Raw genomic sequence first — 16,325 nt, forward strand, 5'->3', positions numbered from 1 at the left:
ACCAGCTGAGTCACTGTGCTGCATCTCCAGACTCAGGACATAGGTACTATTAATTCCAAAGAAAACTCAACAATCTACTTTTCCCCCCTTTATCTTTAAACTACGTGTTTAAACATGTCTCTGCATGGCCATACAGGACATAGACAATGTGTTGTGAGAATGGCAGTACATCAGGGTCTGAAAACAACGCTCCCTTAAAATCTAATTTTTACGTGTTTTCCCAAATGATTCTTATACATACTAAATTCTGGCAACAATGACCAACTAAATAATTCCTACAAAATAAATAGGACACATACTATAAACTATTTCAACTTTTAAAAAGCTAACTGGGCTGGGCAAAGTAGCACATGCATTTCAATCTCAGTACTCAAGAGGCAGAGGCAAGTAGCCCTCTGTGAGTTCGAGGCCAGCCGGGTGGACATAACAAGTTCAGGGCAGGGCCCTGTCAGGGCAACATAAGATGGACAGTATCTCAAAAATAAATAAATAAATAAATAAAGCTACTCAGTTCATCCATACATACTATCAACTCCAAAGAAAACTCAATGATCTACTGTTTGCCTTTACCTTTAAACTATGTGTTGTCCCTGCATGTGCACACAACACATAACCAAGGTATTATGATAATGGCAATATGCCAAAGTCTGAAAAATACCCTACCTTAAAAGGCAAAAAAAAAAAAAAAAAAAAAAAAAGACCACGCTCTGCATACATGCAGGATATGCAGTCAGTGCCATAAAAATAGCTTAGCATGTGTCACCTTAAACAACGGAGTCTACATGAGCCCTTGCGTCTGTTAACAGACACATTGAAAAACCTATCAGAGCCTTTTAAAATCTCACTTGTACTTGAGGACACCCTGACGTGAGAAAAGACTATGCTTTTTAAAAGCCTTTATTAAAAGCCTGTATTCATGAATAAAGTCACACCTTTCCTGCAGGGCAGGAAGGATGTCATAAATTTCTATATCAAGATGCCAGATTCCATAATAGGGAGCAGGGATGATCCAGAGGGAACTGTGGGAAGATCGTAGGCATCACAAAAGAAACGGCCTCTATCGGATGGAAGGGGAGGCTAATAATAATAATAACCAGGACAATAAACGCTTTCTTCCCTCGGGCATGTTTTCCAAATGCTCTACTAATGGCTGGTATGTCGAGTAACCTGCCCATGAAGCTCTAAATTATTATTTATGGATGAGTGTTTGGGCTATGCTGCTTACAGTGTACAAGGGTGGGAATTAATGTCTCCATAGTTGTTTGGTTTTTTTTTTTTTCAGTGTTTTTTTTTAACTACTTTAAAGTTTTTGAGAGTTTAAAATAATTTGAGGGGCTGAAGAGATGGCTGAGCAGTCAAGAGCATTTGTTGCTCCTGCAGAGGCCACAAGCTGGGTTCCCAGCACACACAATGCAGCTCACCACCCTCTGTTGCTCCAGTTCCAAGGGGTCGCATTGCCCTATTCCAACCCTACAGGCACTGCATGCACACGGTGCAAATCCATATGGGCAGGAAAAACATTCACACACAATTTTTTTTAAAAAATCTTTTCAATAAAATAAAATTATTTAAGAATAAATGTATAAAGCCATAAACAGATGCATTGAATAGACAGAACATTTACACTAATGTTCTCAGAGCAAAATCCGTTTTATGCTACACCAGAAACCAGACATCTGAGCTAGAATAGTGCCACTATTCGTAGCCGAACAGGTCATGTCATGCACACGTTTCTGTCTGATGAATGTCTGCTGTATGTTCACCATGTGCCTGGGTCCTCTGGGTCCTCAAAAGAATTCATAGTACACCCTGCAGAGTTTCTCAAGTTGTAAATTAAACCTGTACCAAGCATTGCTTAACTTTTCCATTAGGTATATAAATAATTAAATAACTATGCTTAATTAACCAGCTTTATAGTGCATCAGTCACCCCGGTGGTATTGTTCAAACACAGAACACTGGGTCCCACCCCCCGGACTTTATGATTCAGTTCAGTCTGGGACAGAGCCAGCCACTGACAACAGTGGCCTAGATAACTTCCTGCCCTTCCCACATTAAGAGCTAGCTTGAAAATAAAGACAAATGGGTGGGTGGTGGAGCCATGTCACAGTCACAGTGGCAGACAGAATAAATGTGTCTCAGGGCACAAATGGCTTAAAGGAGGAAGGGTGGTCTCTTCCACCCCTACCCGCTGCCCTCCACTTCCTGCCCCAGTCAATACAGAAGTAGGGTCTCCACTTCTGAATATTTTCAGACTGAGGTTGGATAAATTAGTGACTGAAGAGCCCAAAGGAGGGTAGGGGATTTGGGGGAGAAAGAGGTTAATGAATTGTGAAAATGAGGAAAGTATATTATATACATGCATGAAATTTTCAAAGAATAAAAAATAAAAAATTTCATTAAAAAAACACATATACAGAAACTGAGGGCTGATTGTATTTTTACAAATAAATTGTCCAGGTAGTAAAAAAAAAATCCTTTGTTTCCTGACTCTAGTTCCTTCCGACCACAGGCAAAGGTACTGACAACTGTTTCTTTCCCGGAGATGACAAAAGAGTGATGCTGTTACCTTTCTGATTCCTTGTAAACAGTCAAGGATGGTGAGGTTATAAGTGCAATTTCCGAAGGATGCATCCCTACAAACACAAATAATGACATTAGAAACATGCACCCAGATTTTCAAATAATAAAATACCAAGACAGCTGGGCATGCACGCTGCCTGGACTTCATGGTCGATTCGAGAGCCTTAACCTTTACTCGGGTATCTGCCCTCCACGCCGCAGGTACAAGCTGGAGGGAGTTACTTTTCCTATATGAATCTTGGTTTCCACGTATGTGAAATGAAAATAACGGCAATGGCTATTGTCCACAGGGCTGTTAGATGACACGAAAATTACGTAAGGTCCTCCATCTCATGCCAGAAGCACGTAAATATTAAGCCCACTATGATCTTTGGGGTAAAGCGGCGGGGGGGGGGGGGGGGGGGGGAGGGGAAGGGGGGTCACAATCCTGTCATATAATCCAGGCTGAGCGGGAAATACTGCGTAGACCAGGCTGGCCTCAAATGTGTAACAATCCTCCTGTTTGTTTCCCAAAAACTGGCCGCAAACATGTAACAACCCTCTTGTTTGTTCCCCAAGAGCTGTGATCACAGGCACCTGTGTCTCAGGGCACCTGGTTCTGGTTCATGGCTACACTTAGTAACGGTCAAGTGGGATGTATCGTCACGGGAAACATTCTGGCAGGGGGACAACTTCCTGTCAGGAACCAGTGAACCCAGCCCTAAGGAGGTAGATAGGGAGCCAGGCGGCAGGAAGGGGCAACATCTGTGGATCAACAGAACCTAGTAGATATTTTAGTACACACGTGCCATCCCTCCGCTGCAAAGAAGACAAGTAAAGCGCAGCTAACAACCCCTCACTTTACTAGGATCAGTAAGAGTTCTGAATGTAACGACAAAGTGTTTTCAAAAAGACTAGGAACCCAAAACAAAATTATTTAACACTAATATTTAGCATTTAGTATTGTTTGCATGTGTGCATGTGCCTGTGTGTGCATGTATGTATGTGTGCGGGCCTGAGAAGACTGGAGGCACACCCTGGAGCCGGTGTCACAGGCACTTGTGATCTGAGGCACGTGCTGGGAACTGAATTGGGGTCTTCTACAAGGACAATATATGTCCTTAACCACTGAGCCATCTCTGCAGCCCAAAACAATGTTTCTAATTTTAAAAACCGCATAAACCTAGCGTACTGAAAATTGAGGGCTCCAAGATGTTTTGTAGAGCAGCTTAAACGGGTCTGTTTCAAGCAACCTAACACTAGAGTATCAAGTTCGGGTCAGCTAAGCAAGAACTGGCCGTGGAGCTTTAACAGGAGCAACGCTCCACGCTGTCCACAGCAAGAAACTTGACCCTGAGTTTCTCAGTCCTTCAGCTGGGCCTCACTGCTGACCCAAGAAAGAAAGAGAGCCGTCACACACTGAGCCTGGCACACTCAAACGTCCCAAACAAGGTTGGCTCAAGGACAGCACCCCGGGACGGTGCCAGAAGAACTCTACCCTTCACACATAATGAACATAAAACCCAGTATTATATCACCAACTATCCAAGGGAACTTGCACCTGTGGCTTCCAAGCCACGAGTTTAAAAAAAAAAATCAGCTGCTTCACCACGGGGCTTCAGTATTCGACAGCAAAGAATAAAAACAGGGACTTGCTGCCGCTTAACAGAACTGGCCGTTAACGTCGTCACACTTCGATGTCAGCCTGTGTGAGCAGGAAGGCCTAAGCAGACTTCACAAAGGTCTTGAAAAGATCTGAGGTGAAATATTAGTCTATAGGAGTACAGATTCCTTTGCACACACCTGCCTCTTTAGGATAAGAACTCAGTGTCTTTGCCGCCCTGCCCCCCACCCCCCAGTGATCTGATAGTGTCTAGAGACCCGTTCTTTCTCCGTACTACTCTTTAATACATAAGCTAACATATACGGGGTTAATGAAAAGGGAACACAATTGAATTTAAACAAACTTAGCCAAAATATAAAAACAGATTTTGTAATACCTACATTGTGCTTTTTCATTGGTAAGGGGGTGCGGCAGTGTGAGGAGTGTGCTTGCCTGGCACACCTAAGGTCCCTGGCCACCCCCACCACACTCAGACTTGGTGACTGCTTCCATTTTCAAGGGGGTGTAAGTACAGATAATTTCACAGACAGTGAACGTCTGTCTGTGGTTTCTCTTATGACAGCCACATTGCTGAGTCCAGTCTAGCTAACTTCCAGCATTTGTCATCGAATGTAATCTCAGAAACTAGAAAGCGAACAAAAATAAAAATAAGGTTTTTCTCATCCATATGCATTGGCTCTGGATTCACCCAGTAAAGCTAGGGTTCAAGCTGCTGTTTTAGCAGTTTCAAATTTAAAAAGAATTTGAGGGCTGAGGAGACAGCTCAGGAGAAAAAGTGCTTGCCTTGTAAATTTGAGGCCGTGAGCTCAATTCCTAGAATGCATGTTTGCTTGAGTTTTTTTGTTGTTGTTGTTGTTTTGTAAGCCCATCACTAGGGAAGTCAGGGGGCACAGAGCAGGAGAGCTGGGGTCTTTGGGGCTTGCTAACCAGCCAGACTAGGCTGCTTTGCAAGATCCAGGCCAGTGAGAGTGTCTGTCTCAAAAAAGTAAATGGTGCCAGACAGTGGTGGCATACACCTTTAATCCCAGCACTCAGGAGGCAGAGGCAGGCAGATCTCTGAGTTGGAGGCCAGCCTGATCTACAGAATGAGTTCCAGGGCTACACAGGGAAATCTTGTCTGGAAAAACAAAACAAACAAAAATAAAAAGTGGATGGTATCTGAGGAAAAATACCAAAGGTTGCTCTCTGGCTTCCACACAAATGCTCACACACAAGCAGTATGGAGAGAGGGAGAAAGAGAGAGAGGGAGAGGGAGAGAGGGGGGGGGAGAGAGGAGAGAGAGAAGAGAAGAGAAGACAGAGACAGAGAGAAACAGAGACTGGGAAAGACTGGCTTTTGAAACAAGGCCACACCTTCTAACTTGAAGGTCCATCTCTATCCCTCAATGTACTTGAACAAGTATATTCTCTCTCTCTCTCTCTCTCTCTCTCTCTCTCTCTCTCTCTCTCTCTCTCTCTCTCTCTCTCTCTCTCATGGTTTTTTTTGAGACAGAATTTCTCTGTACAGCCTTGGCTGTCCTGGACGCACTTTGTAGACCAGGCTGGCCTCGAACTCACAGAGATCCGCCTGCCTCTGCCTCCCGAGTGCTGGGATTACAGGTGTGTGCCACCACACCCGGCTTTGTCATGACTTTTCTTGTACTTGCCCAGCCCCACTACTACAAATGACTGACAAGCAAGGTATAGTGGTCAAATTTTCAGAATAGAGCTGAGGAAGAAAGTTAACATGCCCTGGACAGGGTTGGGATACAGCGCTGTCTCTGCATGCTAAAAAGACAGAGGTTTGCTAACTGGAACAGAATAAAGGAAGCCTATCCTCCAGCCCAGGACAGATGACAAGCCGTGAGAGCCAAATAACAATAGGATCCCAAATCCTTGGTCCAGACTAGGCAAAAGGGAAAGGGCTGACTAGAGGCATCTGGCTCATGCGCAGTTGCAGGAAAGCAAGCGGGGCAGGGAAAGCCAAAACCAACACACACACAAATGCCACTGAAGGCAGAACACTGAGCCATGTGCCCACCATGCCAGTCAACTCTTGTCAAAGGCTTTCTTTCTCCAAAAATCAAGCTAGACAGGGATGGAAAGGTGTGGGAGAAGCAGACACATAGTTTTGGAAATGGAAATTGGGTAGATAAATAGGAAATAAATTAGAAAACCAAAAATAAGTAAATAAATACTGAGCTATTGATGGAAATTTCTCAAAGGGCTGGAGAAGTGGCCACACTGGGTCTTTGTTGAAGGAATTGACTCAAATGAGATTTGGAAGTTCACTGAAGAAGCTGAAAGATTTCACTCCACGGGAGCAATGTTACCTCCCATCGTCTTTGCAGTGGTTTTTTTTTTTTTTCAGTGTGAGCATAGTGTTGAATAACCCCATTGCCATTCAGTCCAGAACATTCTTACCACTCCCAAAGAAAGTATTTGTCTGCAGTCACCCCTCCTCTGACTCCTGCTCCACCAGCCTCTTGACAACCACTCATGTGCTTTGTGTCTCTGGATTACTTACTTACTCTAGACCCACAGAACACTCTGTAAACATCTCACCCACAAAGAGTGAGTCACCCCCTCCTTTGAGTACTCTCTTCTCTTGACCCCTGGGCTCTCATTTTCCTTCTCTATCATTACTCCCCAAAGCTCCTTGCGAAGTTATCCTTTACAGTCTCAGCAAGCACCAATCCTGGCCCCAACTCTCGTCATTTTAATGTACATCAGTATTACCTGGGTGGCTCCTTAAAAATAGACGTACAGGTCACGCGGAGTTTCTGAATTAGTAAGTCTAAGACAGGGTCTGAGACCCTGCATTTCTAAAGCTTTCAGCTGGTACTGGCACTGTAGGTAAGAGGAGACAACCATCCTCGTCAGGATCCTCTATCCAGTGGCCCTCAAATCTATCTCTCTACAACATCTTAGACCTCCGAAATGGTACAGCAGCCAGGTGTGGTGGCATGTGCCTGTAATCCCAGTACCTGGGAGGCGGAGGCAGAAGGTTTTCTCTATGAGTCTGAAGCCAGCCTAGACTAAACAGCACGATCTTATCTAAAAAGCAAAACAACAACAATAAAAACAAACAAACAAAATCGCCTAAAATGTTTTTTTTAAATAGTCTAGCTAAACATCTTTCCATTTAGGTGTCTCAAATTTCGCTATGTAAGAAAACATCTCTCGGCTGGGCATGCAGCACCGTTGGCAGAATGCTTGCCTAGAACACACAGAGTCCTGGGTTGGATTCCAAGCACTTGATAAAGCGGGATGTGGTGGGAGGCACCTGCAATCACAGTGGAAGCAGAGGGATCAAAAATTCAAGGTCATCCTTAGCTACACAGCCAGGTCAAGGACTGCTTCAGGAGTGGGGGGATCGTGAACCTTCCGCTTCACCAAAGTCAATAGCACCAATGGTCTAGTCTTCTGGCATCCCAGCATCCTTCAAGCTCATCCCACTTGTGCCCCTGCTTCTCCCTCTTAGGACAACTGGAAACCATTCTATTCCCAATTCTAGTGACATAACCATTCCTAGCCATTCTTAGCAGTTTTTGTTGCTAAAGTTGGGTTTTTTGTTTGTTTGTTTGTTTGTTTGATTGGTTGGTTTTTGTTTTTTAAAGCACATTTCCTTACTGACTTCCTAACTGTCCTCAAGGCAAAATTGAGATCCTCAACAGGACCATGGCCCTGTGATAAATGGCCTCCCCTACCTTTCAGCTTCCTGTGTCCTGGTCCACTCACCCTGTGCCCAGCCACAAAGCCTTCCCTCGGCAATTCACATCTGACACTCCCAGAACCTCTCTGCCTTTGCTAGTGTCTGTGCCTCCTTCTCACCTCTGCTAAGGTGTCTCTGCAACCCTTCTGATCTCAACTCAAAGATTATGGCTCTCACAGAGGTCTCCAACCTACTTTGGCCTAGATCAGGTCTCCAGAATCCCATCCTCTGCACTTGGACTTAATTACAATCTAAACTTATATCCTGGTATGTTTGCTTTGTCTATAATAGTATTGGAACTATACATTTATGGCTCATCAGTGTCACCTACAGATCATAGATAATAAACAGATAAATAAATATCTATAATTACATGCTCAAATTAAATCTTGGCATTCATCAAGAAAATTATCTATAATCTTTTAGGATTCCTTTTGTTGACTCAAGTAGCCTAATGCCTCGTTTCTCAGTATCAAGGATTAATTTGAAATCTCTTCTGTCTGTTTATAGTCATTGTCATCTGTCCTCTCTTCTGATGAGTATTGATAGACAAAGCTCCAAGTAGTTTTCTCTCCCTTCGTTACATGTACTAAACAGGGGTGCTTTAGACAGCTGAGGGGCTCAGTCACCATAGCAATATACGAAAGCATTTGAACTCTAGCAGTTACGGACCCCAACCTTCTGCTTACTTTCTGACCTGCTTCATCACTCATTTGGTCCTATATGCATTCATCCATCCATTCTTACTCATAGTCATTGAACCAAATCTTTACTGAGGGAAATAAGAGATGTTGCCTTTTCCTACTTACCTCACAAAAGAAGGGGAAATGTCCACACCCCCTTGCTACCTGTGAGAACCACAGCCCTAAGTCATACCTGTCCTGATAGTTTGACATCTTCCATTGCTCTGCCAAACTGGAGAGCACAAAGCTGCTCCTTATTCAGGAGATAACGTCTGAAGTTTCTAACTGATGGCTGAAGACGTGTGTCCCCAGCCTTCAGGAAAGAAGACTAGTGTTACAGCCAGCCGCAGCACCGAGACATCCAAACACAAATATATCTCAGCCGCAAGCTTGGGCACCGTCTAAACTTCATCCATCCTGGCAATTCTTTCTACAAGTGACTTCTGGCTTAGTAATAGTTACCTGAACCACACAGCTGCTACTCGGTGACTATCAAAGTCTATATTGATCTTGGAAGCTTCACTATAGACTCATTAAACAAACAAACAAAACAGATGAATGAATATCTGAATACAATGAAGAGCTGAGACTTTCAACTTGGGGTTCGCGTTTGTTTTTTGTATGTAGTTTGCAGGAAAATATATATATATAAAAGACTAGAGTCCCTACCCACAATTAGATAAGTAAATGAAATGAAAAGGCCTGATTTTCTCAGGTCCTGGACATGTCTGACGTAAGCTTACAAGAGTTGACTGTAAAATATTCAGAAACCTTGGGAGCCTAGACCCGTTTTTGGATAACTGCAATCACACAGGGAGCAGCAAACACGCTGTAAAGCTAGTTTGCCAACACACCACTTCTTGTAACCTAAGAACTTATGAAACCACTCAGTGAAGCAAGGATGAAAAAGTTAATGCGATAAGACACTAAGTCTTACGAAAGCATGACTGATGAGAAAGTTGTTCCAAGTGAACAATGAAGACAAGGCATGGCTCTACAATGTGAGGACGCCACTTAAGAATTAAAAAACTAAGCAGGGCCGGCCATGGTGGCGCAGGCCTTTAATCCCAGCACTCAGGAGGCAGAGGCAGGTGGATCACTGTGAGTTCGAGGCCAGTCTGGTCTACAAAGCAAGTCCAGGACAGCCAAGGATACACAGGACAGCCAAGGGAAAAAAACTTAAGCAGGGTGGTGATGGCAACACAGCTTTAATCCCAGCACTCAGGAGGCAGAGCAAGCAGATCTCTGTGAGTTCAAGGCCAGCCTGGTTTACAGAGTGAATTCCAGAACAGCCAGGGCTACACAGAGAAACCCTGTCTCAAAAACTAGATAAATAGATAGATAGATAGATAGATAGATAGATAGATAGATAGATAGATAGATAGATAGATAAATTGAACTAATGATGAACAGACTAACACATACTAACAAATGACTCTCATCTACACATGCTTTGAGCCTGTGCTTCTCTGCAAAGGTTCTGGGTCACCAATAGTTAGGAGCCATAGAAATATTTGGAGAGCAGCATGTTGGAAATGTACTCAACGGTCATCTAAGAACTTCTCTACGCCCTGAACCAACCTCGACCATCACAGGGCTGTGAGCTTCCTAAACACAGAAAGTGGGTCCTCTGTCTGATGCCCAGAGGATGGTGGAGGGTTGGCCACGTAGCTGTGTTGCCCATGTGGTTGAGCAAATGAGGAATGAATACATGATGGACCCACCAGGAGTTCATTCAAAGGTATTTAACCTCTCCCACCCCAGTTACAGGGAACCACTGATCTTTCAAAGCTAAATATATAATATATATTATTTTTGAAAACACTATATCACCACTCTCCAATAGAATTATGAGTCACAAAGCAGAAGCAAATATATTAGCATATTTTATAACTATGTTAAAAATAACCAAACTAATTTTATTCAATCAAATATATGTTATTGTTTCAGCACCTAGTCAATATATTTCTATTTCCTCTTCTTTTTTTTTTTTTCTTTTTTTTTTTTTTTTTCTTTTTTTGAGACGGGGTTTCTCTGTATAGCCCTGGCTGTCCTGGACTCACTTTGTAGACCAGGCTGGCCTCGAACTCATAGTGATCTACCTGCCTCTGCCTCCCAAGTCCTGGGATCAAAGGAGTGTGGCACCACTCCTGGCTTTATTTTCTGATCTTTAAAAGTAAATGTATTTTTAATGTTTTATTATTTTTCTCTTTTTACATATACATTTATATTATTAACACATAAATACAATAAACTACATACAGCAAGAGGAACCATGAAACAATCAGGAAGTATAAGCAATACAGTGTTAAACTTGAGAACTAGACACTTTGGACCTATACTGTATGATCCTATATTATATAATCCTGAGACTGAGACACTCCTGTGTCTGTCTTACATGATATTATAATACCACATTATATCTGAGAACATTCAGCCTCTGTACAAATTGATTGCATATGTGTAAGAGCTGCAGGGAAGGACAGTGGGGTGCTTGTATCTTCCAGACCAACAAGCTAAAAATAATTTTGTGGAGACAAGAAAGCTTCCCCTGAAAGAGCAAAGTCAAATGGCCTTATGGGGGCAAGGCCCAAAGCTGTTTACAGCCTGTACCAAAGCAGAAGGTGAAAGTGAGTCTCCCACCTTGCAGACTTAATATCCAACTTCATACAAAAGACTTGACTTATCTAAATAAATAGAGATAGGAGGGGAAATTGGTTCTAACTCACGGTTTAAAGGGCCATAGAAAAATCATCAAAACAGACCTGTATAGAACTAGCCATAACACCAGAAAAACAAATACAGTTCTGTTCTGCACCTCTGATCAATGTTTGGCTGGCACTCACTTAACAAGACAATTTTTTCATGTGTGTGCGTGTATGTGTGTGTGTGCGCGTGCGCGCGCGCATGTGTGTGCGCGTGCGTGTGTGTTGTATATGTGTACATGTGTTTATTTGTGAAGGTCAGACAAATATTGAATGTCTTTTATTATTGCTCTCTAACTTATTTTATTATTCACTTTTATTTATTTTTATATATAGGAATATTTTGCCTGCATAGAAATTGCATATGCCACATGCTTATCTGGTGCCCTAAGAAATCAAAAGAGGCCTTTCAAGTCCCCTGAAACTAGAGGCATGGATGGCTGTGGGCTGCCACAGGGTGCTGGGAACTGAATCTGGGTCGGGTCCTCTGCAAGAGCAGCAAGTGCTGTTAACTGTTGAGCCATCTCTCAAGTCCCTTCCGACTTACTGTTTGAAGCAATTATCTCCCTGTAAACCTAGATCTGGCAACTTGGCTATACTGACCTCCAGGATGCTCTGGGATCTGCCCATCTCCACCCCCAGTGTTGGGGTTACAGACACACATGTGCGTTCTGGGGAATCACAACTCCTGTTCTTATTCCTTCATAATTCGGTCTTTACCCACTGGGCCATCTCAGCAGCCCACAGTGTTTCCTTTATGATAAAATAATGGCAAATTGTCATAAAGGTAAGTGGTTGCCGTCTTCTTCCAACCCATCATATCAACGGAGGCCCACTACCAGACACAGTGAGAACACAAAAGTTTGGCACTTAACCCTACTTTTGGTACCAATAATCAGGAGCCATAAAAGTAGGAATAACAGGGGGAAAAATTAGTCTGAGCCAACTTTCACAACATAACTCATTGCTGTATGAGATTTTTCTTTTTTGATGATGAGGATTAGGAAGGAAGGAAGGAAGGAGGAAGGAGGAAGGAGGAAGGAAGACAACTCACTTCCCTATTAGTTTAAAGGGTCACAAAGACCCTAAAGGTTGTTCCTGGTCTCAGATTCTGTAAATGGCATTTAACTTCCATTTCATTAAGAAGAAAAACATTGTAAGAGTCTATTTTTCATAGTTCTCCAAGCTCCATAAAATAGAACATAGCTGTTCAGAACAGACTGAAGCCGCATGCTGTCAAACCCCACTGGATTCTTCCCCAATGCTAAGCACCAGATTTAACGCTTTATGAAAGATCCATGCAGCCTTTGGACTGACCCCAAAGACCACCAAAAAGGAGTGAGACAGGTGAGAATGAAAAGGGCATTTTAGCCAAGTATAGTGGTGCACACCTTTAATTTCGGCACTCTGGAGGCAGAGGCAAGTGGGTCTCTATAAGTTTGAGGCCATCCTAGTCTACATAGCAAATTCCAGGACAGCCAGGACTAAATTGTCTCAAAAACAAGGGAACAAAGAAATAAACACACACAAAAAAGAACATCGTAAACCATATTTTTTGGTTCCACATTTTGGAAACTCAAGAAAAAAATATATACATATGGTAAGGAGCTGTTACCTCTTGAAGTAGAAAGTTAATTACTAAACAAACTCTGACCCAAAAACATGATGGCATAGTTGAGCTAGCAGATATCTGGCATGTTTAATGTGAAGAGATATGTTTTTATAATTATGCCCAACATATGTTTGCTTTGCTTTAGAGGAAGGTAACGTTGTGCCAAGTTCTGAGTGGTTGACCCTTTGGAGCCTTTGTTAAAAGAACTGCAGGTTCAGGCATGCCCGAGGATCGAGAATAATTGCTTTTGAGGTTTCCAATCAAGGTTCAGTCTCCTAGCTCGGCAACCAAGTCATCTCTAAGGGTCATCCCCAAACACAACAAACACCTCCCTTAGCACAAGCATAAAAGGCCTCTCAGCAGGAGGTTTGTGGGTCCTGGTGAGGAAGACAGATCTCAGGCTGTTCTGGGGAAAAGCTTGGATATCCCAGTTCATAGTATAGAAAAATGTCACTATTTGATAAGCCCCTTATTTCTTAGACTCTCGGAAAACAGCAAAAACCAGTTCTCCAAAACATAGCAAATTATTCTCATCCCACGAGATCATTTTGTCCCACACAGGGGTGGGTCAGGAAACCTGACTTAGAGTGTTCCCAAAGAGTTCTGCTGGCTGCTACCCAAGGGTGAATCTGTGCTTTGGAAATGATCAGATGTCAAGCAGATCTTTTGACTAGGAATATGCCTTACAAATCCCCAAAAGAGAAGTTCTAAACATTGGTCATTTCACTCGGGCACCGTTTCACATTATCAGCTAAGAGAGCAACTCTCTAAGCGGCCACACGTTCACACGTTAGGGCCACAGAGCATTGAACACCCAGATTTTAACCCCGGGTCAGTTGCATCAGAATTTCTGGTAGTGGAATCCAAGGATCAATAACTTCTAAAGCTTTTGAAGCACAGAGAGAACTTGGAGAAACATGACACTGGGAAACACTAATTTATAGCTAGAAATTCAAGCCTCTTCTGCAAGCTTTGGGCAAGGGCACAGGTAGGGGGTGCATGGCATACAAATTGTATTTCTGGACTTACTCAAAAAGGAACTCACAAAGAGAGCCGGGCGTGGTGGCGCATGCCTTTAATCCCAGCACTCGGGAGGCAGAGGCAGGCAGATCACTGTGAGTTCGAGGCCAGCCTGGTCTACAAAGTGAGTCTAGGACAGTCAAGGCTACACAGAGAAACCCTGTCTCAGGAAAAAAAAAAAACTCACAAAGACAAAACAACACACCAACAACTAGGAAACAGGCTGCTTGTTCAACGCTCAACCTCCACCTCACCTCCTGACCTGGTCATCTATTCCATGCCATGCTTCCTGGATGTTTAAAACTAAGTCCCTGGGTCTTATTTTATGAGAGATTTTTATTTCCCCCTAATTTTTTATACCATAGGGAAAAGATAGCATACTTAGAAATCATCACCAACAAACAAACGAACGAACAAAGACTTATCAAGCTGATTTTTAAAAGTACAAAGACAGGCTGGAGAGATGGCTCAGCCGTTAAAAGACTAGGCTCACAACCAAAAATATAAAAAATATACAAAGACCCAACCAGTAAGATGGCCCAGCAGTAAGAGTACTGGCTGCTTTTCCAGAGGACCCGGGTTCGGTTCCCGGTACCTGCAGTGCAACTCACAACCATCTGTAACTCCGATTCCAAAGGATCTGATGCCCTTTTCTGGTCTCCTTGGGTACTACATGCATGTGGCACACAGACATTCATGCAGGCAAAAATTATCCATACACATAAATAAAAATAAATATTAAAAAAAAAAAACAAAGACCCAGGGAGAGTTCAATTGGTAACATGCTTGTTTGTCTTGGAGTCATGAAGACCTGTGTTTGAACATCAGAACACACATAAAAAATGCCAGGCATTAAAAAAAAATTAAAAACAAAAAATTAAAAAAGCCAGTGATGGTTTTATATACTTATTTGGGTTGGGGAGGGAGGTTGTTGCTCTTTTGGAATGGTTTGTGTGAGATTTTTAAAGATTTGCTTTCTATTAATGATCTTTCTTTTGCTATTAAAAGACATTGTTTCAGGTGCATCCGTTTAATCCCATCACTCTCGAGGCAGAGGCCAGCCTGGTCTACAAAGTGAGTTCTAGGACATCCAGGACTGTAACACAGAGAAACCCTGTGTCAAAAATCCAAAAAAGAAAAAAGTTTCATATTATATTCTGATTATGGTTTCTCCTCTCCCAACTCTTCCCTGATATGCTTGTAATCGCAGTACTGGGGACACAGAGACTCACCTGCTAGCACGTTTAGCCTGTCTGATGAGTTTCAGGCCAGTGAGAGACCCTGACTCAAAGAAATGGTGGACATCGCCTGATGAGTGACACCTCTATTTGTGAGTACTTACATGCATATGAATAAGTACACACATTGCGCATGTGCAAATCTTTTTTTCTCATTAATTTATTCAGATTACATCTCAGTTTTTATCCCCTTGCTTGTCTCCTCTCATTATGCAATTTGGTCAATGCTTCATGTTTTGTGGACCTTAAAGCTTTCACCGTTGCTATCTTATGAGCATCTGAAAGTGCAGGTTTGAAAGCCACTAACCCTGACTAACCACAAAAGCGATCCACTAAGGGTGAGGGGTCTTGTAGGACTTTAGACAAGAAGCAACTAGTCTGACTTTGTAAAATGTTTGGCCAACAGAGTAGACTCAGCTTGGGGCATTCTGAAAAGGGGAGACCGCAACAGGACTCACCCAGGCTTGCCAAGTCCAACTCTGCTGTCTCTACGGCCGGAACTATAAGCCCCTTGTTTCCTCAAAGGCCAGCTGCCAAGCCGGCTGAGGACAGTCAGACTCAAAGAACTAAAATGCCCTTCCCCTCTCGTTTTCAGCCAGTCCCTCTTGATAAACACATTGGCCACTCTTGGCACAAGTGATTCAGGAGAGCATGCTAAGCAACAACACTTCTGATCGGGGCGCATCAGAGATGACCAACGGTCCCAAAAGCCAAATACACTTGAGTCCATCAAGGATTACGTAGTAAAGATACATAAGGCATTCATTCTTCTTAGTTTGTCTCATTGCCGGTGGCTTTGTGTGAGTCTGCATGTTCGTGTGTTCCTGTGGGTGCCGAGTGCACTGCGCACATGTTTGTAGGTTTGTGTGTGTGAGTGCACAGAAAGGTGCATGTGAAATCCATTCTCAGAACTTTGTACACCACGTTTAGTTAAAATAGGTTCTGTCTCTGGGCTAGGGCTCACCGATTAGGCTAAACTGCATAGAGTGCGCCTGCCTCTGCCTCCCTCATGCTAGGATTACAAGGGCTTGAGGTTTAAGTCGTGAGCCCTCTGCTGTTCTAGCTGTGACTACCTGCCGCCTGCCGCCTGCCGCCTGCCGCCTGCCGCCTGCCGCCTGCTTGTCTCAACTCTGCCATCATGGATTGTTATCCTACTGGGACTGCAAGGCTAAGTAACCCCTTGTTCTGT

General features: G+C 43.2%; 1 protein-coding gene across 3 annotated transcripts in view; it reads right to left on the reverse strand.

The window, feature by feature from the left end:
- CDC14A (cell division cycle 14A) overlaps nucleotides 1–16,325 on the reverse strand; it is a 160,507-nt gene that overhangs the window by 83,620 nt on the left and 60,562 nt on the right. For all 3 annotated transcript variants that reach the window (XM_084755763.1, XM_084755762.1, XM_084755764.1), the window contains one exon: nucleotides 2,569–2,635. In XM_084755763.1, coding sequence (XP_084611889.1) covers nucleotides 2,569–2,635 — 67 coding nt within the window. The remainder of the gene's footprint in view (nucleotides 1–2,568; nucleotides 2,636–16,325) is intronic.

This window comes from Acomys minous, assembly GCF_964271855.1.
Source record: "Acomys minous genome assembly, chromosome: 14".
Taxonomy (NCBI): Eukaryota; Metazoa; Chordata; class Mammalia; order Rodentia; family Muridae; genus Acomys; species Acomys minous.